General features: G+C 45.5%; 1 protein-coding gene across 5 annotated transcripts in view; it reads right to left on the bottom strand.

Moving 5' to 3' along the window:
- The window catches only part of Lamtor3 (Late endosomal/lysosomal adaptor, MAPK and MTOR activator 3), a 75,884-nt gene that overhangs the window by 13,513 nt on the left and 38,476 nt on the right, over window positions 1-23,895 (bottom strand). For all 5 annotated transcript variants that reach the window (XM_075692936.1, XM_075692945.1, XM_075692928.1 and 2 more), the window contains exon 5: window positions 6,704-6,767. In XM_075692936.1, the coding sequence (XP_075549051.1) occupies window positions 6,704-6,767 (64 nt within the window). The remainder of the gene's footprint in view (window positions 1-6,703; window positions 6,768-23,895) is intronic.

The following is a 23,895-nucleotide window of genomic DNA, read 5'->3' as shown; positions in this document are numbered from 1 at the left end:
ACATTTGAGTTCGTTGCGGTGGGCGGCAGTTCAGCCTCTTCAGTTGTGCAGCCGGGCTCATTCGAACTGCGACTTGAGACTCATTTGGAGTCTGACTGCGAAGGCACCGCTGGTACCATTTGACACAGGCTATCTATAACTTCACGAGAAAGAGTTGTTAGAGCCAGCAGAGCGCTGTCTGGAATGCAAACTAAGCAAACAAGCACAGCATGGCAGAACGCTGTGCGCAAAGCAAACTCAATAAACAGCATGGCGATAGCGGGCCATGCGCGGTTGGTACCAGAAACAGATGTGATTGCAATGTTAATGCGGCCTCACAATTCAGACAAAGCCTCCAAGATCGGCAGTTGCAGTTAAATCTCAGAGGCGTAGAGCGGCGATCAAGGCAAGGCCTTAGAGATTACCATCTAGCGTGTAATCTTCGAGGTTAGCGTGTAACCTCGACGAGACTTGATGTCTCGTCAAGGTTGCCAGAGGAGATAATGGCAGCAGAGTTGGCGTACACTACAGCCCCAGATAGAGTCCATATAATCTAATGTAGAGCTGGCGGCTGTTTGAAATATCAATCGTCTTTACACATTAAGTCTATGGGGCGGCCATTGGCTGCACAGTGAAGTTGTCTGAATTACCGAGCATGTCCGGATTATCGGTGTCCCATTTATAGGTCGGCAACTGTATACATATACATACCTGCCAACCTGGCGAAATCACAAATCGGAATACTTTGTATTCACTGTTTTAACTTCCGGTGGGACCGGGGGGGGAGGAGGGGGGGTTTCGCTTAAACTTTCAGGTGGTGTTCATTGAATCCTTTTGCAGGGACCTTGCAGTAGCAGACTTTGCTCACTTCAAAAATTTGTCGGAGTAGCTTTGCTCAAAACATGGTCCAGGCTGACGGCCCTTCACTAGCAGCAGGTGTTGGAGGGTTGTGTTGCACACTGATGAGCGAAATTCAGTCCTAGTTTTTTGCGCCGTGCTAAGGATCCTCTCACGCTATGCATTGCTATGCGGTATCACGAGTAAATCCAGCATCACCTCAGCAACTCTGTGAAACATGTTTTCTATCAGTGTTTTTCATTTTTCCTATTATAGACCACTGCATGTCCCACCTTTCTACATTCAGAATGTCCTCTGGAAGACTGTACGCCTGTAGTGTGGCAAACTCAGCTTCGAGAACAGCTAAAGCGTCTTCAGCAGATTCATTGGAATCTCAGGGCAGCAGCTGAGGGAAACTCTGAATAAAGAAACGAATACTCGAGAGCGATGCCTGTGAAATAAATTTCAGGTTGGCCACCTCCGCATTCTTCAGAGTTGCGTTGCAGAGTTGCGTCCACATCCATAACGCTTCACCTCGTCGCATTTCGGAAACATTTTCCGGAGAAGAGACCCAACGTGGTCGCTGACACCAAGGAGTAGGTTGTGTTCGGCGAGGAATCCCGTAAACAGGCACTTGACACGTATGACACTGTCGTCGCAGTTGTTCCGGAGAAAGTTCACTATGTTGTCTTGCTGCTCAGCAGTGCAAACATAGCTTTGATGCTTCGCTGTAAAAACGTACAGTTTGAAGTCACCTTTGCCACTGTGAGGCACGTCGTACAAAATGCAAAATGTTCTCCTTTTCTTGATGTCAAAAAGCACAGACATTCAGAAGTGTAAGGTTGCAAGAACTTCTGCAAATACCTTTTCTTGGGCTCTGATGGCACCATGGCATCAAGCACACGAGGTTTCTAACTTTACATGGTGCACCGCACACACGGCCTAGCCAACTCTAATCATGCCCACAAACAGCAGTAACAATGCACCATGGAGGAAGCCATGCGTGAAATGCAAGAGCTATATTGGCTATGGCTTTTATCGGCTTTCTAGGCACCGTAGTCGGCTGCTTAGTCGATGATACCGATGGCGCTAGTGCAGCCGTTGTTGGTGATGCTGACGATTACGATGTGGCTGCAGATTGCGCGGTGCCGGTTTCGCAAAAATCATTATTGCGTGAACAGAGACCACTTTTCGGGAGATATAAGACAGTGATCGTACAATCGGAAAGTTCAGCAAAAAATCTGGAATCTCCCGGGCGAATCGGGAGGGTTGGCAGGTATGCATATATCCTGCCCTCTTCGCTGCTCAAAGAGGCAGGACGTGTGTTGAGCGAGCTCCTGAACAACTCTGCCATGTGGTAAACATGGTTTAAATCATGGATCCGGGAGCTCAAAGAGGTGTGACGTAATGACCCTAATGCATTTCTCTCACATTTAGCGCTAAATGCCCACTGAATTTTTCACCCTTCTTGTCTTTCGTTATTGCCCTCCTTCGCTTACCCTCCCTATGAGTGTACCGTGCAAATGATCATTAGCAGGCATTCCATGTTAGGTGTGCAGTGGTGCTGCAGCAGCTGCCAAAAAGAAAAGGAATGCGAAATCATGGAAAATGAAGAAAGAAGCAAAAGTGAGCCACCGCACTCGCCTTGGTTGCATTCTCTTCCGTCTACCTTCCACCCCTCCAAATGGCCTGTTGACTGCGCCTAGAGCACCCGGCGGCTAGAGCACCCAGTGCAGTCAAGGCGGCGAAGGCGTGCGGCGTGCGCAGCACCCAGGCGGACGCGGCAGCTCAAATTTTTTGTTTTTCTTCTCCAGGATTTAAAGTTCCTTTCCTTTCAGCGCAGACAGCCGGTAGCCAGATTTAATTCTTATAACCAATAACATGACATAGGAATATGGTATGAAGCAGTTTATTTTACCACAGTATAGACAAATGTTCATGGTGCCACAAATGCTCATCATTACATCAGAGTACATATTGTTGAAACTGGTAATGTTTTCCGTGGTTCGACTGGCATTTCCTTGCGATTAAAATGTTTTTATCTCTGTCCTCTCTTCCTAGTTTTGTGCAACCCGGTTATAACAATTACTGGTTATAACAATGAAATTTTCTTCGTACTTGAAAACACTGTTCTAAGCAAGTTTGACTGTATTAGGTCCTTTTTGCATTCTCGATCACGAATGTTGACACTGCGAAATCATACTAAACAGGAATGTATTGAGGTTGTACAGCACAACCAATGCAAAATTTAGGCAAGGTGCACAATGTAAATGCACACTACTTACACAACAAGTGCACTTCAGTGGTTCAGCCCGCTACGATATCTTTAGCACAAAAACTGTACGAGACTAATATGGAACCTTAATGCAGTAAAACCTCGTTAAACCATTGTTGGATGGAGCTCAGAAAAAGTGCATACTAAATGGTAGTATCACTTACCTGAAATAGGATAAGATCGCCTACTTACCTGCCAAAAACGGAACTCAGAGAGAGTGCGATGAAAGGGCAAAAACATGCAGTGCTTATTCCCTTCACGCAACAAAAGTCTCATTATTTTCGTTTGATGCCGTTGTGGCCTTGCAGTGACGACAGCGACGTCAAACTTACTGAAGCTGCGAGAGAGCTTGTAAGCCAGCCCCCTCTTCTCGGCAAACACTCGCGTGGCAGATTCCTCGTTGCCATTGCATATTCTCCGTGCACGGGCACGGTAGCGCTGCACATGTCGCGGGGTGCCTTTTTCATTGCGGGGTGCTGTTCTCGTCGTGATGATTGCATTCATGAGGCTTACGTAACGCAAAGCTTCTACCACTGTCAGGCCTGAATCACCCGTGCTGTCGCTTTACGCATCGTCTTCATCACTGTTGTTAGGCGACACTTCGGCAACAGAGGCAACGATGGCCGAAAGTCAAACCTCGCAGCCGACATCTTTTCACGGTTGCAGCAGCATTGCCGACCAATTTCTCCTTTGCATTCCAAATGCCACACACCGTAGTCAACGATAGATCCCTGTCATGTGCGAGCGGCGACTTCTTGCCACCTTCGATAGCATGGACGATGTCCAATTTTTTTGCTGAGCACCCGGTGTTTTTTATGCAAGCTTTGGCATGACGCGAGTGCTTGCTGTATGGAGGAAGGCAAGCATAGGAGAGGCCCTGGCCATCAGGGACATGTTGGAGAAAGTGTGGCAGAAGTCACGTGCTATTTTTTTGCAAAGGAAGCACTGCGGCTGCAACCCCAAACGTCAACGTTGCCATAGCAAGCGTGCTCCTGAAGCTCCCGCTGCTGCTCTCTGCCTCTGGAAAGTGCGGCAAGGTATTCGAGAAGCTAGTCTTTCTCGCAGCACATTCTCTTGGCGAGACAAGCTGACTTTGGAGCATATGTGTAAGCTTGAAAGTTGCATTTAGGATCTATGAGTGCGAGCCAGCAACAGACACACTCAAGTAATCACCCGGCACAGGTCTTCGTCGGCTTCTTCAACATGCCATGTAAAAGCACAGGAGCATGTCTGATTCGCTGTAAGTGTTACAGAAGTTTCGTAGGCTTTGCTCTGACACACATCAGCAGCACACGCTTCCGAGGCGAAAAGGGAGATGGCACACCAACATGGCTGCATTTCCGGCTTCAATAACGTGACGTCAGGGCCTCTCCCATTTTATTTCTTTCCTCCATGCCTTGCTTGCATGACGCCAAAATGATGTTGATAATGATGTGGCTTCATGCGCAAATGCACAGGGCGCTTGGAGACCTTTGCTCCAATCTCTGCGGCCTGCAGTTCTGACTGGCTGCCTGATGGGACGACGCACCACCGTAATTGCGCGACGAAAAGTGGAAACGCTACGTGTTAACTGATACGTACGCAATAAACTGGTACGGTTTATGCGGATACAAAATGCATTATGTTCAATGGCGGCTGAGTTGGGGATTTGACTTTACTACTTCTAAAATTATACTACTGTTTAAGCGAGTACAGTTTAACGAGGTTTTACTGTACCTGTAAAACTATAAAACAGCCCCGCTTGCCATTTTACGGAATTATTTCTGCATAAAACACAATGTGCTATTTTATGCAATTAATACAAGTCCCCTAGCTGAAACATAGGCACAAGATTCCCCATGCGTGAATGCTGTTGAGGACAGCAGGTTTATTGCAGCACGTTGACTCAACTGTTTGTACTGCTTTCTTGGTACAAATTTACAGAACTATAAGCATTTTCTTAACCCACAGTTTTATTGCTTCCTACAGTCAGCACTACAACTTATTTACACAAATATGATATATAAAGTAAGAGAGATATTTTTGCGACTAGCTATGCAGTTCAGATACGGACTACTGAGTTTGTATTTTACTGAAGTAAGTCACTTGAAAACAGAACTGACATTTTTTCCTCAAACTCTAGTTAACTCTTTCGTTACCACTAAAAATGCACCCATTTTCAGTGCTTTTATATTTTAGCATTTCATTTTAAGATGTAGTAGTCGCAACATATTCTGTGATACATATAACATTATAGCCTGATCACTGGTGTTTTTATTAGATGTACAGCAGTAATAATTGCTGAGACAATTTTTCTCAATTCTAATGTGAAACTGTAAAGAAGTATCTCAAGAGCATGCATGAACGCAATAATTTGCTATTTTTAGCATAAGTACTAAGAGTAAAAAAAAACATTAACTATACAAAATATACACCTGGCTTCTAGAGTTCCTAACTTTTGTAAGTGACATCGCACAAAAAAAGTTATTGTGAAGATTTGTTAGCGTCAATACTAGCCATAGTGATGCCCATGCTGAGCGGAAAGCAGTAGCTTTGCAAATGTAAAAACAGGTAAGCTGCTTTTGTACGGAGAGCATGTTTTTACTCATTGAAGCATGCATCTGGTTCATTTTTAGTGCATTCTTTAGGCTTGCAAAGCAATGGCTGTCATGTCACGGAGCATGCAGAAGTCTCCCGCTATTCGATTTTGGTATTCGATCAGCTTTCCTCAGCAGGTAAGATGGTCTAATGTACATTTGACAGGCTCTGGAGCCTCCACGTGCTTTGTTCAGTTCTCGTACAATGCTGTACGGTAATGTGGTCTGTTACACAACATTGTAGAGTAATGAATCCCTTGCACAGGCTGTGTTCAAGATGTAAGAGATTAGACTGCTAATCAAGCTTTGGTCGAAGGACGGTCTGAAATCGACTGCATGCTCTTGTGCGAGTGAAAACGCAAAACGATGGGAAGAATTTCTCATACTAATAATTTGTATGTAACTGTCAAAACGCTGATGCATAAAAGCAACCCACAGCGGGAAAAATGAAGTTGCACTTGATACTAGACAAACACAATTATGAAAATAACATGCTTATGAGCATCTACCACTGTTTGAGACCTCTTTAAGACAGCCTACACATCGGATTGGAAAATTACCAACCCGTGGGAAGCTTCTATGCCTTCACTGTTGCTGTCAATTAAAAATTATGTTGCCAAGACAACCAAAGTCTTTTTATTGAAGCGCTACGAGCACTGCAGGCTAGTTTCGACGATACCTCCAGTCGAAGTTTCAAGACTCCACAAGATGCCGAAAATTGTCACATCTGACAAATATGCAGTTAAAGTTGAGTCATCATTTCAGACAGTTCATGATATTGCTAGTACAGAATTCCAACGAAAATTTCTAACGTATAGAAAAACTGTTGATCAAATTGATCAATTTCTATAAGTGTGGTAACAAAATAGTTAACTATGTTGAATAGATGTGATGCTCATTAACTGAAACTCAAGAGCGACAAAAAAGAAAAACAACAAGCTCTTAGAGAAGCCCAAAAGAAACAGCCTTTACAGTGAAGCTGGATCCCATTCTTAGAACTACACTGACAAAGTAGACTGATGACATCCACACCTACCAGTGTTTGCTGAACTGCTTGCAACCAGTGTGATGGTAACAGGATGCCTGTTGAAACTCACCACCTGCACAGCAAAAGTAAGAATGGTCAGCTCTTCTTTTCACACACAGCTATTTCTGGTGACAGTTTTTTGTTCACCAGACAATTGCCCAATGCAGAGCTCAAATTGCAACTTTAAAGGATATATCTTAAAAAAACATAGGTCCCAGAGAAATGTGTTAGAAACAACAAGCTCTACAGAAGGAGGAAAACAAAGAGGCTCGACAAGCAAAGGCAAGTTTGTGCCACCACAATGTCTATAGAATGAGCAAATCCTCAAACTAAACTCTATCTTACATTATATTTTTCTCAGCTTTAATGCTAGCAGAAAAAAAGTCTTGCAGCAACAGTATAGGTGGAGCTGCTTTAACACTGGTAAAGGTGAGACACAATGAATGTGCACAACACTAACTCCCCGTGTGACCTCGTGTTGTCTACTAGATGTGCAGCTCTCCAATGTTTTAATACTGCCACAGGAGCATCAACCGGCACGTCAGCCAGCTCCATGTCAGAGTGCACCTGTGAAAGTAGCGAGGGCAGGTGCATGCATACAGAGCGTCTTACTGTCCAAGCATCATATGCTAGGCTAGACCACTGAACCCGGCCTAGCCTCCTGCTGTTTATCAGCTCATCCACCATTTGCAACTGCTTAATGTAACTATTGTGCGAACAGGAACACGTGCACATATTTCTGTTTGCGTTGGAAGCGGACAAGCAGTAGGAGATATCTTGAGCTTAAAACAGCCTAGCACAGGATGCTTGGGCAAGCGTATGTCCTGTGCGCATATGCTTGCCATTGATAAGCTGCACTTTGTGACATAACACTGACTGTCATGTCAGTCGATGCTCCCATGAGATTATTAACATATCGGAGAGCCTTGCTTCTCTACAATCATTTCTCATATCTGTTCAGCTACAATTTTTACCTTTCTGTTGTAACCTGGAATCATCACACACAACACAAGTTGGTGCTCTATGTTTGCTGTGCAATGCGTCTTGTTAAACTGCTGTAACGACACTGTAGAGCAGCAAATCAAAACTGTGGTCCAGTGAGACCCTCAGGGAACCTGAAGAATATTCCAGGAGTCTGGCGAGGCAACTCAAGGACTAAAGGCAGGCTGCTGACATGCTCAAAATAGCGAAACGTTAAGCATGACATATGCCAAACTGCTCCAATGTGTTCCAGAAGGTGATGCAGTATAGCACATTATTGTAAAAATGTGTCACTGTTAGTATACATAACACTGTTGAGCATAGGCAAAATCCATGAGGTGGCTTGATGGGGCTGTACAGTGCTAGCATAACGAGCACAATTACATGGTTCAGCATACTATGAACTACATATATTAAGCAAAAAAACTTGGAAAAGCTATGCAACACCTATACAAAATATATTTACATGTAAGAATAAGCAATAATACAGCATTTAAAGACGGGGCATTAAAGGTGATTGCACCCTCAATGTACCCCGACACTTGTCTCACAAGAAAAAAAAAAGTACAATGCTTTGCAATGCCATAGCGGCATTCGGATGCCTGTGTACATCAGGCAGTCAATCTGGCACTACGGTACAGCAAAACGCCTTGATGCAGGCACGTTGGACACTGCATCGGACATTCAATTATACCATACATCTCCTGGTTTTGTCGCACACCAGGCATCCGATCCAGCACTACAGCACAGCAAAACACCTCAAATCCAGCTGGCACTGCGGTGCATTAGATGCTATATCGGACACATTCCGTGAAGTCTCCGACTCCACGGCAGCTAGCTTGGGGTGCTACAGGGCTGTTAACTCTAGGGAAATTTCCCAGAGTAAGGTAACTTTCAGGTCTATGTGGGAATACGGGAAACCTGGCCAGCTAGAGGAAAATTTCAAGCTCTGTATTTAGCTGGAACTTAATACATAATTTATATTTTTCGAGATAACATTGAATATCAGCGGTATTGGCTACGTATGGGTTATTCCCTCCAGCCATTTGGCCGTTTGTTGTGCTATCATCAGGCAACACTAAGCACTACTGAAACAACTTTTCTCTGCGAAAATTGCAATATCAGCGTAGTGGCACGCCTCCCATTACCGTTCCTGCTTACAGCATTGACAGCTTGGTGCAAAAGGCGTGCACAATAAAGGAGCACCTGACTCGGGGCTCGTGAGAGTTTCCATCTCCCAGTAACACTTCACCTCGCTAGATATGCTTTGGCCACAGTCTTAAACCGCAGAACTAAATTTTGCTAAATTTACACGAGGCTTAAAGGCTACATAACAATGTTTCTCATTATAAAAATGGAAGTGATGAAAACAACGAATATTTAGTACAATTATTTTGGCAAGTGAGGGAAATTTCAGCAGAAATGGGGAAATTTAAGGCGTTCGGTAGGGAAATTTTAACTTTCCATGTTGGCAGCCCTGGGTGATCATTATACACTAAGCAGGTCTAATGGTAAGAGCATTGTGCTGCTGTGCTACAAGGCAGAGGTTCAATTTTACTGGTGGTCATGCATTTCTTTTTATTACAGAGGTCCTAAATGAGGTGAGACAGGAATCTACCTACACACCTGCCTATCCACCCAACCCACCCACCCGCCTACCTACCTACTTACCGCAATGTTCCTGAAATGAAGCAAAGGATACTTTGCATTAAAAACGAGTGTGTTTGAGGACATCCTTGGCTCTAAAGTTTTCTAAGGGCAGTCAAAGAAAGGTGCATTCACACCACCAATTGAACGCAGTCAGGTAACCGACCCAAGGAGTGAATCGCGGTGACCGATGTTCCCAATGGCCCTGCCCGTCGCCACCCTGAAATGTCTCCGAGCACAGTTCCACTCACGCCAGAATTTGTCTTCATGATTAAGCAGATTTAAAAGCCAGGACTCCAAGAGCAACATCAATTCACCACAAATAGGCAAAACTTTCTCCCACTGAAACCAGAGGGCCATATGCAAGTTTAAGTCTTCTATCATTCACACATTTGCCTCTTACTGCTTTTCACGTGTGTTATTCTCACGCTCTCATCACCTATTTTGATGAAAATATTGCTTTGAGCAACTTTAAATGTATAGCGGCATTGTCAGCTGTGATTTAACAGTCGCTGTCACAACAAAATGAGAATAAAAAGCAGCCGGCAGTGGCATGCAAAAAAAAAAGTGTCAGCCCATTCTGACGTCCTGCTCCTATGCCTCTGATTGGCTCAGTATTCCTGCGACTCCAGTTGTGTAGATGAAAAATTGAGCGGAGAGTTACTGATTCAAAATGGTTGCTTTTTGACTAAAGCGACCATTTGCAATCAAACTGGTTGTATGAGATTCGCTGTTGTGAATGCACCCCAAAAGTATAAACTTTTTAAAAGGCGCACACACAGTGCACGCAGGCTCCCAAATAGTCCATGCGGGCACATTTTCATAAGGAAAATTCAGAGATGATGCTGGCATGTAAGAATTTGGACTCTAATATGTTACACAGGGTTTCAAATAGACAAATTTAATATTACTTAGCTACAGCAACATGTCTCCTCTAGGTGTAACTTGAAATGTCTACCACAGTGCATTTCAACGTGTGCACACATAAGCTAGTGCAACTAAGATCACAAATATTTTAAGTGACAGTGCATATGGTACAATGCATTCGTGGTGTGGTGTGCATCGTCCAATACTTTGTACTGCACACATTGTCACATAAATTAAAACGTTTGTCTTATCAGTAATATGATGCCTAACAAGCTTAAAATTCATCATCATCATAAGCCTATTTTATGTCCACTGCAGGAAGAAGGCCTCTCCCTGCAATCTCCAATTACCCTTGTCCTATGCCAACCAATTCCAACTAGCCCTGCAAATTTCTTAATTTCATCACCCCACCTAGTCTTCTGCCATCCTCGACTGTGCTTCCCTTCTCCTGGCACCCATTCTGTAACCCTAATGGTCCGCCGGTTATCTAACCCATGCATTACATGACCTGCCCAGCTCCATTTCTTTCTCTTAATGTCAATTAGAATATCGGCTATCCCTGTTTGCTCTCTGATCCACACCGCTCTCTTCCTGTCTCTTAACGTTACACCTAACACTCTTTGTTCCATCGCTTTTCGCACGGTCCTTAAATTGTTTTCAAGCTTCTTTCTCAGTCTCCAAGTTTCTGCCCGATATGTCAGCACCGGTAGAATGCATTGATTGTGCACCTTTCTTTTTAATGATAATGGTAAGCTTCCAGTCAGGATCTGACAATGTCTGCTGAATGCGCTCCAACCCATTTTTATTCTTCTGTAAATTTCCTGCACCTAGGTAAACATACTCCTTCATAGACTCTAGACGCTTACTGGTGATCCTGAACTCGTTTCCTTGCCCGGCTATTGATCATTATCTTTGTATTCTGCATATTAATCTTCAACCACACTCTTACACTCTCTGTTAAGGTCCTGAATCATTTGTTGTAACTCGTCCCCAGTGTTGCTGAACAAGGCAATGTCACCTGCAAATGGAAGGTTGCTGAGATATTCGCCATTGATCCTTACTCCTAAGTCTTCCCAGTTTAATTGTTTGAATGCTTCTTCTAAGCACGCAGTAAATACCGTAGCATTGGAAAGATTGTGTCTCTTTGTCTGACTGCTTTCTTTATAGGTATATTCTGACTTTTCTTGTGGAAAATTAACGTAGCTGTGGAATCTCTGTAGAAACTTTCCAAGATATTTACGTAAGCGCTCTGTACTCCTTGATTACGTAATGCCTCTATGACTGCTGGTATCTCTACTGAATCAAATGCCTTTTCGTAATCTATGAAAGCCATATAGAGAGGCTGATTGTACTCTGCAGATTTCTCGATTACCTGACTGATGACATGGATGTGATCCATTGTAGGGTATCCCTTCCTGAAACCAGCCTGTTCCCTTTGTTGACTGAAGTCCAGTGTTGCCCTTATTCTATTGGAGATTATCTTGGTGAATATTTTATGTAATACTGGAAGTAAGCTAATCGGCCTATAATTTCTCATTCTTTAACGTAAGCTTAAAATTCTTTAACACCAACTTCTTCACTTGATATCAAATATGTAAGAAGTTGTGTTGCCACTAATTAGCAGAAGTGCAATGCCATTAGCTGCAAGAAACACTAACAATCTGATGAGCAAGAAGAATCAGGGGAACCGTGGGGCTCAATTTTTGTTTACTACTAACCTTCATATAAAGCCAACAGATAATGAAGTTAAACTAGGCAGATTCAATGGGCATCTTGGAATCTATGTGAATGAATGAATGAATGTTTGATGTTTTATGGCGCAAGGGCCAAGTATGGCCAAAGAGCGCCATGTCCGTGTTAATGAGTTTGCAGTGAAATCATGAGCTCTATGAAGTTGGTGTGACGTGGCTGTAGAGGGGCCTTAAATATGGTCGCGCTAAAGTGCGTAAAATCTGTATAATAAGATTATGGTGATGACTTATGACGTGTTCTATGAACAATAAGACGCATTTAGAAAGAATGATATGATGTCTAAAAATATATTAGGTTATATAAGATATGCTAGAGTACTACTGCCTCCTTAAAGCCCTTGAAACAAGGGCCTGGAGGCATGTGCTATTCAAAACAATTATCGCAGTAGCATGCTCTGGAGCGAGGATGCTCTACGAATTTAATGGGCTTATAACGTGTAGAACTACATTCTTTAAGAAGTCGAGGACTGCCTTGGTGTTAAAAAGCGGTTCCTTACCAAGAAACATAGCCGGGTGTAGAGGGATGTAATAACGGTATGCAAGTGGAAAATGTTTCTTTCTTTCAGGTTCGGCTTTCCGACACTCCAAGAGGACATGGAGGACGGTCAGCCTCTCACCGCATCTGCCACAGGTTGGAGGTTCACTTCCAGTAAGTAGAAAATGATGGGTCCCAAATGTGTGTCCTATTCGGAGGCGACAGAATAGGACATCTGTTCGCTGAGATTTTGTTGGGGAGGGCCAAAAACATAACTGTGGCTTTATAACGTGCAGTTTATTATTCACTTCTGCGTCCCACATGCGTTGCCAGTGGATTCGGAGTTTCCATCTTAAGAAAGGCTTCAGATCTGTGACAGGGACCGAAGCAGTAGGATTAACTGCATGCAATGAAATTGATGTGGCCATCTGGTCTGCTAGAACGTTTCCCTCGATGCCCCTATGTCCAGGCACCCAGCATATAATCACATGTTGGTTAGACATATATGCTTTACACAGTATGGAGTAGAGTTCGTTAATTATCGGATTTTTGTGGTTACAGAAAGCCATCAAAGCCTCCACAACACTAAGGGAGTCCGTATATATAACTGATTTCTGGAGTTTTGATTTATTTATATACTTTACAGCCGACAGCAGGGTGTAAGGCCTCAGCCGTAAAGATACTAGTTTCCGGATGCAGTACATCGGTTTCCGAGAAGGATGGACCGACGGCTGCATAGGACACCCCCTCGTGCGTCTTCGATGCGTCTGTGTAGAACTCGGTGCAGGCGTACTTGTACTGGAGTTCCAGGAAATGCATGTGGATTTCAATCTCTGGAGCGTGCTTAGTAACTTGAGTGAAAGATGTATCGCATTGTATAAGCTGCCACTCCCAAGGAGGTAGCAACTTGGCTGGATGCATTAGGCGAAGCTCGAGGAGTGGAACATGCATTTCATGACTAAGCTCTCTCACACGCAGAGAGAAAGGCTGTCTTATGGAGGGACGATTGCGAAAGAGTGTTGCATATGTCATCTCATTAACGGTATTATAACACGGATGTTGAGGATTAGAGAGGACTTTCAGAAAATATGTTTGGCTGATGTATGTTCTCTGGAGATGAAGTGACCACTCATTCGATTCTGCGCATAAACTTTCAACGGGACTTGTCCTGAAAGTGCCCGTGGCTAAGCGGATACCTAGATGGTGAACAGGGTCTAGCATCTTTAGCGCACTCGGGGCTGAGGAATGATAGATCACGGCACCATAATCTAATCGTGAACGAATCAGGCTCTTATAGAGATTCATTAAGCACTTCCTGTCACTACCCCACGTAGTCTGGGATAGAAGTTTCATTAGGTTCATTGTTTTTAGACATTTTTCTTTAATTGTTTAATGTGGGGGACGAACGTGAGTCTATAGTCAAGTATAAGACCTAGAAATTTGTGTTCTTTGTTTACAGGTATCTGTTGTCCACATAGTTCTAAGCAAGGATCTGGGATCAGGCCTCTCTTTCTTGTAAAAAGAACACAAGAACTTTTGTTAGGATTGATCTTAAATCCATTTTTGTCTGCCCACATTGACACTTTGTTCAGGCCATGCTGTACCTGTCTCTCGCAGACTGCGAGGTTACGAGATTTGAAAGCTATTTGAATGTTGTCTACGTGGACAGAGTAAAAGATGGCCGGTGGTAATGAAGCACGAAGCGTGTTCATCTTCACGATAAAGAGTGTGCAGCTGAGCACGCCTCCTTGTGGTACACCCGTTTCTTGCGTAAAAGGACATGAAAGTACACTGCCGACTTTTACCCGGAAGGTACGATTGGACAGATAGCTTTCTATTAGGTTAAGCATATTACCATGGATGCCCATTTCTAACAAGTCTCTTAAGATTCCGTAACGCCACGTTGTATCATACGCCTTTTCCATATCGAGAAATATCGATAGGAAGAACTGTTTATGTATAAATGCGTCCCGGATATTTCCTTCAACACGTATGAGATGATCGGTTGTGGAGCGCCCTTCTCGGAAGCCGCACTGATAAGGATCAAGCATTTTGCTCTGTTCAAGGTAATGAATGAGTCGCCGATTTATCATTTTTTCAAACACCTTACAAATGCAACCTGTGAGGGCTATCGGGCGGTAACTTGCCACTGAGGAAGGATCTTTGCCTTGTTTCAAAACAGGGACCACAATGGCTTCCTTCCATGCAGTTGGAAGGTACCCTGCATCCCAGATGGTGTTGAAAAGTGTGAGTAGTGTAACTTGGGTATCATTGTGTAAGTTTTTGAGCATTTCATACATGATTCTATCCGATCCTGGTGCGGAGCTCTTGCATGCGCTCAAGGCAGCTCTCAATTCGGCAATACTAAAAGGACGGTTATAAGGCTCATTCTCTCTACTTTTTCTGGTTAATGGCTTACGTTCTTCTATTTGTTTGTATTTGAGAAAGGATTGTGAATAATTTGTTGGACTTGACACGCTCTCAAAATACTCCCCAAGTGAGTCTGTCTGGTCTTGGAGTGTATCGCCCTGTGTGTTTACCAGAGGGAGTGAATATGTTTGCCGCCCTCTAATCCTATTAACCCTTTTCCAGGCTATGGCCTCATCTCTAAAGTTAATACTCGATAAAAACTTGTGCCAACTTTCTCTTTTGGCCTGTCGGCGGGTTCGCCTGCCTTGGGGCTTTGCTTTCTTAAAGTTAACAAGATTCTCCGCAGTGGGAGAAGCGCGTAGCAACCCCCACGCCTTGTTCCGATTTTTACGGGTGATCCTACATTCGCTGTTCCGCCACGGTACACGTCATTTGCATGCCAAACCACTCACTTCGGATATGCATTTTGATGCGGGATCTATTATGAATGCTGTAAGATACTCCACAGCAGCATCAATTTCTAAAGAAGACATGTTAGCCCATGAGATGCTAGTGAGAGTTCGAAATTTCTCCCAGTCGGCTGTGTCTATCTTCCACCTAGGAGCTTGTGGAGGATATTCGTTTTCTTTAGATGTTCTTATCAGTATGGGGAAGTGGTCGCTCACGTAAGGATTGTTCATAACTTCCCATTCGAGTTCGGGCAGTATAGACGGGGAAACTATACTAAGATCTATTGAAGAAAAGGTTCTGTTTGCTAGAGAGTAATATGTGGGTTCCTTCTTATTCAGCAAGCACGCACCTGAAGAAAAAAGGAACTGTTCAACAAGACGGCCTCGCGCGTCTATACGAGAGTCGCCCCACAGGCAGCTGTGCGCATTGAAATCGCCAAGAACAACATAAGGTTCTGGCAATTCGTCTATAAATGACTGAAATTCATGTTTGTTTAATTTGTAGCGTGGGGGTACGTAAAGCGAGCAAATGGTGACGAGCTTATTTAGAAGAACAGCTCGAACCGCAACTGCTTCAAGGGGCGTTTGTAGCTGTAAACACTGACAGGAAATACTTTTATGGATAAAAATGGCAACACCGCCTGATGATACGACAGCATCATCGCGATCTTTGCGAAACTTGACATACGGTCGGAGAAAGTTTGTGTGTTGTGGTTTTAAGTGTGTTTCCTTTAGACACAGCACTTTTGGATTGTGTTTTTGGATAAGCTCTTGCACGTCATCAAGGTTCCTAAGAAGACCTCCGACGTTCCACTGGATTATTTGCGTATCCATATTGGAAGTAAATACGTGCTGTGTATACGGAAACAGAAGTATTAATTACAGAGATTTCAGAGATTAGATGACAGAGCTCTTTCGAGGCCCTGTAACCGGGGTTTTGGCCTTTTTGAAGCGTTCGAGGGAGCCTCGCCGCTCCTTAGGCACTTGGTGCGCCTTGAGGATAGGTGTAGTGTCCATTGCTTCTTGTGAGGCGCCGGACATGCTCTTGCGAGCAAGAAGTTTCCCGAGAGAGTCCCGCCTTGGAGGGCAAGACCCCTGCGCCCACCAGCCCGGAGGTTGATGGGGCTCCCTGAGGGATTTGACTGCGCCGGCTGTTGCCAGCGCTAGAAGGGGCCGGGGAGGTTGGGGCAGTCTCGGCTGCGCCCCACCTTCGGGGTTGATAGTCCCTTCTGTTCGGTTGGTGGAGCAGCGCTAGCTGCGACCACCGTGGGGGCAGATGGCGTGACTGCCGACTCACTGCTTGTGGGTCGGACAGCCGCCAGAGGCCATTGTGACGCTGCCCCCTGACGCGCCACTTCAGCAAAGCTTTCCTTTGACAGGTATGCTACCCGCCTTCGTGCCTCTTTGAACGATATATTCTCTTTTACTTTTATCGTTACAATTTCTTTTTCCTTCTTCCAGGAGGGGCACGACCGCGAGTACGCGGCGTGATCTCCGTCACAGTTTACACAGTGGAGAGAGTTCTTACAAGCTTCAGTGGCGTGTTCAAGGGCGCTGCATTTCGCACATGTTTGGCAGCCCCGGCAGCTCTGCAAACTGTGGCCAAAACGCTGGCATTTGAAACATCTTACGGGATTCGGCACATATGGTCCGACACGGAGCTTGATGTACCCCGCCTCTACAGACTCGGGCAGAATACTTGAACCAAATGTGAGTATTAGGTGCTTCGTTTGAATTTCTTTTCCATCCCTTCTCATCTTAATTCTTCTCTCATTGACAACATTCTGCTGACTGAAGCTCTCCAAGAGCTCAGCCTCTGTCAGCTGGAGCAAATCATCATCTGAGACAACGCCGCGGGTGGTGTTCAGAGTGCGGTGTGGTGTTACTGTCAATGGAACATCCCCAAATGATACTAGACTGGGCAACTTGCCGTATTGTTTCTGATCACGCAGCTCTAACAGGAGATCACCACTTGCCAGCCTTGATACCCTGTAGCCTGGACCAAGGACATCAGTTAAGGACTTGGAAACTAGAAAAGGGGAAATGTTTCGTACTTGTTTATCGGATTTTTCTGAATGGATCACATGGTACCGTGGGAAGTTCGGGCTTTGGCGTCCAAAGAACCGGAAAACATCTTTGGTGCGCCCTCTTTTCTGAGGGCGATCGGGAAGGCGAGGAAAGGAGCTAGCCATAGACAAATTTATATTTCGGCAATAACGCCAGCCACCCACCATGGAGCCCTACAAGGGGACGCTACAGGGACTGTATGAACAGGTCCTGTAAACGCCAGCTGTACGTCATCACTATAACCAAATATGAAATAACCTAGGTTGGCTATTCACACAAGGTTAACCCTTGCTGTCTGGAAAATTGGAAGTAAAGGGAAGCCAGGAGAAGACAGCAAAGGTGGAAAATGAGAGAAAGACGAAGGCTGGAGGGCGACAGAGACAGGAAAAGGCAACTACCGATTTCCTCCGGGTGGGTCAGTCCGGGGGTGCCGTCTATGTGAAGCAGAGGCCAAAGGGGTGTGTTGCCTCCGCCGGGGGGCCGTAACGGTCCAAACACCCAGCATCAGCTCAACCCCCAGGATCCCCCTTTCCCCAGACACGGCTAAGCCGCGCATGGCTACATGCGGGAGGGTCCAATCCTCGTGTGCTCGGGTACGTCGTGTCGCAACACACCAAACGCCTTCTGACGCAGACGCCCCTGCGGGGGGAATCTATGTGAAGCGAAGCTTTCATGAAGCACTTAATCAAATCCAGCAACTCTGCCTATTTCATTTGTGTGTCTTTGGCACAATGGAAACTGGCGTGTGCACATGTGCTCTAGCGCACTTGCGCTACGCCATATGGCACACAGTGCGATCACCTCAAAGAGCCAGTTGGCTATGTGTGACTGCGGCCTAATGGCCCGAGCATCTGGCTGCTGTTCTAATGGTACCAAGGATCGAACCCCCATCGGGCAGGCAATGCAATTTTTTTTTAGTACGAGCTATTCGGCAAGACAGCGGCAGCACCCAAAAGTCACGGTCAGGAAAGTCTGGGACGGTTTGCAAAGAACTGCATTTTAAAAGACTTTCCTTGGCTTTATTACCTGTTGGCCTCCATCATTGTTATCAACAAATAAATTAACGCCAGACATCAGAGAGCGTCATCGTCTTCTGTATTGTCCTCAGCTTAGTCGCTAGCACTGCTTGGTATCATGACCCCTGGAGGCAAAGGTGCCGTCCTGGTGCTTGCTAGATCATCCAAGTGGTATCGCTTGGGGTGTTTTCGCATTTCACCCCCATCGAATCTCGCTGTGGCCGGGATTCGATCCCATGACCTCGTGCTTAGCAGCACAACACCATAGCCACTAAGAAACCACGGCGGGTGGGGCGGGCACGGAGCAAGAAACATTTAGGAGAGGAAACTCCGCTGTTTGTGGCGACCAGAAAAGGTCACAAGCCAGCGCAGCCATTATCGTGCTGGCGGTACCTGGCGGCCTGGAAAGAAATCACTGCTGTTGAGAGCGCGCCGGTGCCCGGGCGCTGCATTTTTTTTTTTCGCCGCAGCTTCTACGACGTGCCGCATGGCGCCGTCACTGTATATGGCCCCGTCGGCGCATACAACAATTGTGACTTTATCTGGTCGCCCGCGCTCGCTCGCGCTGACGGGAGTTTCACCTCCTAAATGTCTTACTCCGTGGGCGGGTGACATGGATGACATCAGTGAAAGGCCGAGAAAGTGGAATCAATAGGCGTGATTTCATATATGATGTCAGTCACTTGGCGCAAGGCAAAGTACAGGCCAGAGTAAGCAAAATCAACTTTTCGCAAAAACCAACTCAATGTGACGGTGTTCAAAGAAGGACCATATCACCAGGGTTGAAGTGGGCATTGTGGTGGTGTGCATCATAGAAGTGTCGTTGCTTTTCCTGGGAAGCGCTAAGGCACAGGCATGCAATCAGGCGCGCCTCTACAGCTCTGAAGATGGTGGTGTCACGGGTGTATACTGACGACATGTCAAGAACGGCAGGATGGAGTGTGTCAAATGGCAGCATGGGATTTCTTACGTACAATGTATATACTATCTCATTGTACCATAACATAATCACCTGCCACCTACATTTCCCTGTATTTCCCACTTCCCCTTTCCCCAGTGAGGAGTAGCAGGCTAGAGACACGCTCTCCAGGCTGACCTCTTCTTTCTCTTCATTAAAATCTACTCCTCCTCCTTCTGTACAAGAGATAAAACAGAAAAATCCGCACAGTCATATCAGAAGGAATTATAGGCAAATGTCACAAAGGGCAGAGCAGCGTCCCAGTCATGATGGTCGGCAGAAACACATACAGCAAGCATGTCTTTGATAGTTCTATTAGGACGCTCTGTGAGGCTGTTGGTCTATTGGTGGCAGGCCATTTTCAACTTGTGTTCTGCAGTGCAGGGCGCAAGAGGTCTTGGACAACTTTTAATATAAGATAGCGACCCCAGTCTGTGAGGAGCTGTTGAAGAGGGCTGTGATGAAGTGTAACATCTTCGAGGAGGAAGTCAGCGACGTTGGTTGCGCAGCTGGTTGGGAGAGCCTGAGCAATCGTGTACCGGTTCGTGTAGATGTAGTGACTCGTATCCACTTATTTCCACAGGCAGATAGCATGAAAGGGCTAAGAAGGTCAAGACCAACCCTAAAGAATGGCTCCAATGGTACGTCAAGGGGTTGAAGGCGGCCAACTGGGAGTACTGGCGGTTTCTTGTGGCGGCGGCATTGCTGACAGGAAGCGATGTAAAGGCAGACAGAACAGTAAAAACAGGGCCAAAAGAAGCTATGCTGAACACGGCCATACAACCTAGAAACTCCGAGGTGACCCCTGGTAGGAACATTGTGTAGCTGTACGAGGAAAGTTTAACACGTGTGGGAATGACCAAGTGCAGCTCAGGACCGTCAGGGTGCATGTTGCAGCGGTACAAGACACCAGCCTGCAGCACAAACATGTGCAGAGAAGGGGAAGGAGTCTCAGAAGGTAGCCAGAGAATGACGTCTCGCAAGTAGGGGTCACGGCATTGCTCATCTCCAATGTTCTAAAATGCAGTAAACAACAGCATGCAGGTATACTCGCAGCTAGGGTGCCTCGATGTGCGTGCCCTCTCGGAGGGTGAAGTCATTCTGTGAAGGGGTCAGTGCCACCTTCCGACCGCCAGCCGCCATTGCGCTCCCCACATTTCGTTGCGGTCGGTCGAGAGAAACACGTGCACGGCGTTTTCTGGTCCGAATTGCCCGGGTGTTGCGTGCCCCAGCGCACGAACCATTCACGGAATGACTGGAAGATGTTCCGATTTCCTAAAGAATCGAAAAGACGACTCCTCTGGCTGGTTAAGGTCATGCGCGACAAGTGGCAACCCACGGACCGGTCGTGTGTGTGCAGCGTAAGTTATGCCATTTCTGCATTCGTAGTTATTCGTTCATTTGTGTGCTTTTTCCCGCAGTGTATTCGTCTTGCATTCTTGATATCTGGCACATATGCATGCGTGTGTAACTCTTTATTTCTGGATAACACAAAATGCTTTGTTTTTAATCACTTGTCGCACACCGGCTGCAAGAGCGTCTAGATGTACAGTAAGCGTATGTTGTGCGCTCTTTGTGACCAGCGCCTCATAAAATTTGATTTTGTACTTAGCTGGAAGAGCACACGCATGGCGCACTAGAAGGTAAGGTGAGCTTTAAGCTTGCTTTTCATGTAATGACATACAGATCGTGTTGACGTGTTTTCCCGGCGTTATTATTGTGCCGCTGTCCAACTCGGGCGGTACTTGGTGTCCGTGCGTGTGTGTGTTCATGCGTGTGTTTGTGTGTGGGGGGGGATGAAAGCTATGACCACGCATGACGCATGAATGGTCATGACAAGCATGTCATGTCACGACTCATCATGACTGATTTAGTGACATTCCATTGGTGGTTACTGTTATGTATAGAAGCCACGTAGTTGTGTCTTGGGCATGAGTAATTTGGTCATGCATTGTCTGTGCGTTCGCTATTTTTTTTCCCACCCGATGATCGGCGAATTATTTGAATACCGAATAAGAATGATCGATGAGGATTTCAAGGCTACATGTCCGTTCAACGACAAATTTATTTTGGGCGGTGACAGAATTAGACGAAAAAGAGAGCTGTTGTGTTCGTGCTCCTCGAACTTTGTGGACAGCATGACGCCAGTGTTGACCTACAACATTGCCTTTTTGAGAATACGTATAATATAACAGGGTGCCACTTTTTATACTTAAAATGATCTCTTAGCTCACTACCCTTGTTCCACCTGTCAGTATAGGCGAGAAGCTTTAATATTTTAATTTGGAAAGTGCACACGCCTTCAGTTCATATTGTAGAATTTCCTCACACTGTCCCTGTTTGTTCAGAGAAAGCCGACACTCTTTGGCTTCTTCCTGATTATATTTTAGCGAGCCCCTAAATTTCACTTATCACTGTTCGTGAAAGTCTCTGTGTGTGTTAGTTATTTTGGGCTGTTTAGAAGGTTAGCGTGAAGCCTTTTCAATTTAAACAATGATAAGCTGGTGTCACCATTGCGTGCTTCCGTGCTGCAGGCACATTTTGAGGAAAGCGCCTTGGAGCAGAACCGGGCGGACGGCTGGAAAAAATTGAAGCCCAATGCTGTGCCAGGGCTCTTCTCGTTCAGAGGTAAGAAGCTACATATTTTCGCACTAACTAAAGTTTGGGGAGCTTGTTTCTTAATTTTGTTCCTTCTTGCAGTCTGCCAGTTTGTTGCTCTAGCTTAGCACTCTTATGACCGGCCATCCTTAGTCACATGGGGCGATTATCCAGGTGTTTCTTCAGAGACAGAAAAGACGCACATTACAGCAAGATGCTCTTCATACCACTGGTCAATGAAATAGCTCGTTTCCTCTATTTTTATGGAGAGATGAATCAACCGCGCCTGCCATCCAGAGGCATGCTACTGACAATTTTGTATTTTGTTTAATTTTCATTCTATATGTAGCATAACTCGGAGCACGTTCGTTCATAATGATAAAAGAATGTACCCGCTGAGATGCAACATCTGTGGTTTCTCTTTTTTTTCAGCGATGCCTAAGCACAGGAAGCCACCAAAAGAAAGGCTTTTACCACAAGGGGCACCTGCGGCAGGAGGAACACATACTCTGCAGCATCGACCCAGTGCTTCTGATACCTCGCCAACAGACATTCAAGACCAGCATGTCAACGACGTGGCTGATATACCAGAGGCAGCAGCAAATCAAGAATTGCTGCCAGTGCCGAGTGATGGCACGGAGATGACTCAACGTCAGATGAACAACTTGCCTCGCCCAAGTTCCACGCCAGAAACCTCAGTTCCTGCCACAGATTCTCAGCAAGTTGCCGGCCCACTTAGTGCAACCCGTGACGAATGGTTGGGAGAGAAGTGCAGTAATAGCTCGGGTGCTGAAGTGAATAAACAGCTTGCGGACATGAAGAGAAAGTACGCAAAACTTCAGGAAGTTCATAGCAAGGCAAGTGCTACAAATCAGTCACTTAAAAAGAAGCTTCAAAAGTTGGAAAATGCCAGCGGGGTGTTACAAAAAAAATTGAAGTTTCTAAATGAAGACCAAATGCAAGCCCTATCACGGAAAAGCAACCAAGGTGCCGCGTGGTCATCAAAAACAATTAAACAGGCCCCTCAGATAAAGTTCGCGAGTGAAACATCACGCTATGAAACCCTGAGAAAACTTGGGTACCCTCTGCCTTCCAATAGGACTCTTGTCCGTCGTCTTCAAGGGCTCAAGTTCCTGCCAGGGATTTTAACTGAAGTGACAGACGTGCTCAGAGTAAAAGCAGAGGGCATGAAACACATTAAAAGAGATTGCGTACTTTATCTCGATGAAATGTAAATTGCCCAGGAATATGAGCTCGATCGTGCTGAAGACATCGTGTTTGGAGGAAAAAACACTCCCAGCAGAGCCAGATGAACATGGAAGACATTGAAAGAGATTGCGTACTTTATCTCGATGAAATGGAAATTGCCCAGGGATATGAGCTCGATCGTGCTGAAGACATTGTGTTTGGAGGAAAAAACACTCCCAGCAGAGCCAGATGAACCTACCTGTCATTGCTTAGTGTTTATGGTCGGAGGTTTGAACTCAAGGTGGAAGCTGATCATTGCATACCATTTTACAGGAACCTCTGCCGATTGCTGTCTGCTCAATGACTTTGTGCTCGCAATCGTGCAGCTTTGCACAGGTAGTTCTCTCAGAGTTCTCTGACATGGGATCCTCCAACAGAGCGATGTGGTGCGAGTTAGGTTTTTTCAGTCACAGGAATTCTACAATGGTGTGCTCAATCCGCCATCCTGTGCTTGAGGGAATGGAACTCTTTTTCACAGCGGATGCCGCACACGTGATAAAAAATATTCGGGGTCAGCTTTTGAACTCGATTGACTTTACACTAAGTGATGCAACTGTCAGCCACCATGGCTTACCCTCCAACAAAGTGAAGCTGGAGCATGTGCGTGCTGTCGTGGAATATGACTGTGACAGAGAACTTAAAATTGCGCCCAAACTTTCGGAAGTGCATGTCGGCAAAGGACATTTTACGAAAATGAAGGTCGGCATAGCAGTTCACTTTTTCAAGGAATCGCCAGCTGCCATTCGTGTCCTAATAAGAGAAAAAGTGCTCAAG

This window comes from Dermacentor variabilis, chromosome 1 (genome assembly GCF_050947875.1).
Source record: "Dermacentor variabilis isolate Ectoservices chromosome 1, ASM5094787v1, whole genome shotgun sequence".
NCBI classification, from domain to species: domain Eukaryota; kingdom Metazoa; phylum Arthropoda; class Arachnida; order Ixodida; family Ixodidae; genus Dermacentor; species Dermacentor variabilis.
This window is presented reverse-complemented; position numbering and strand designations above follow the sequence as displayed.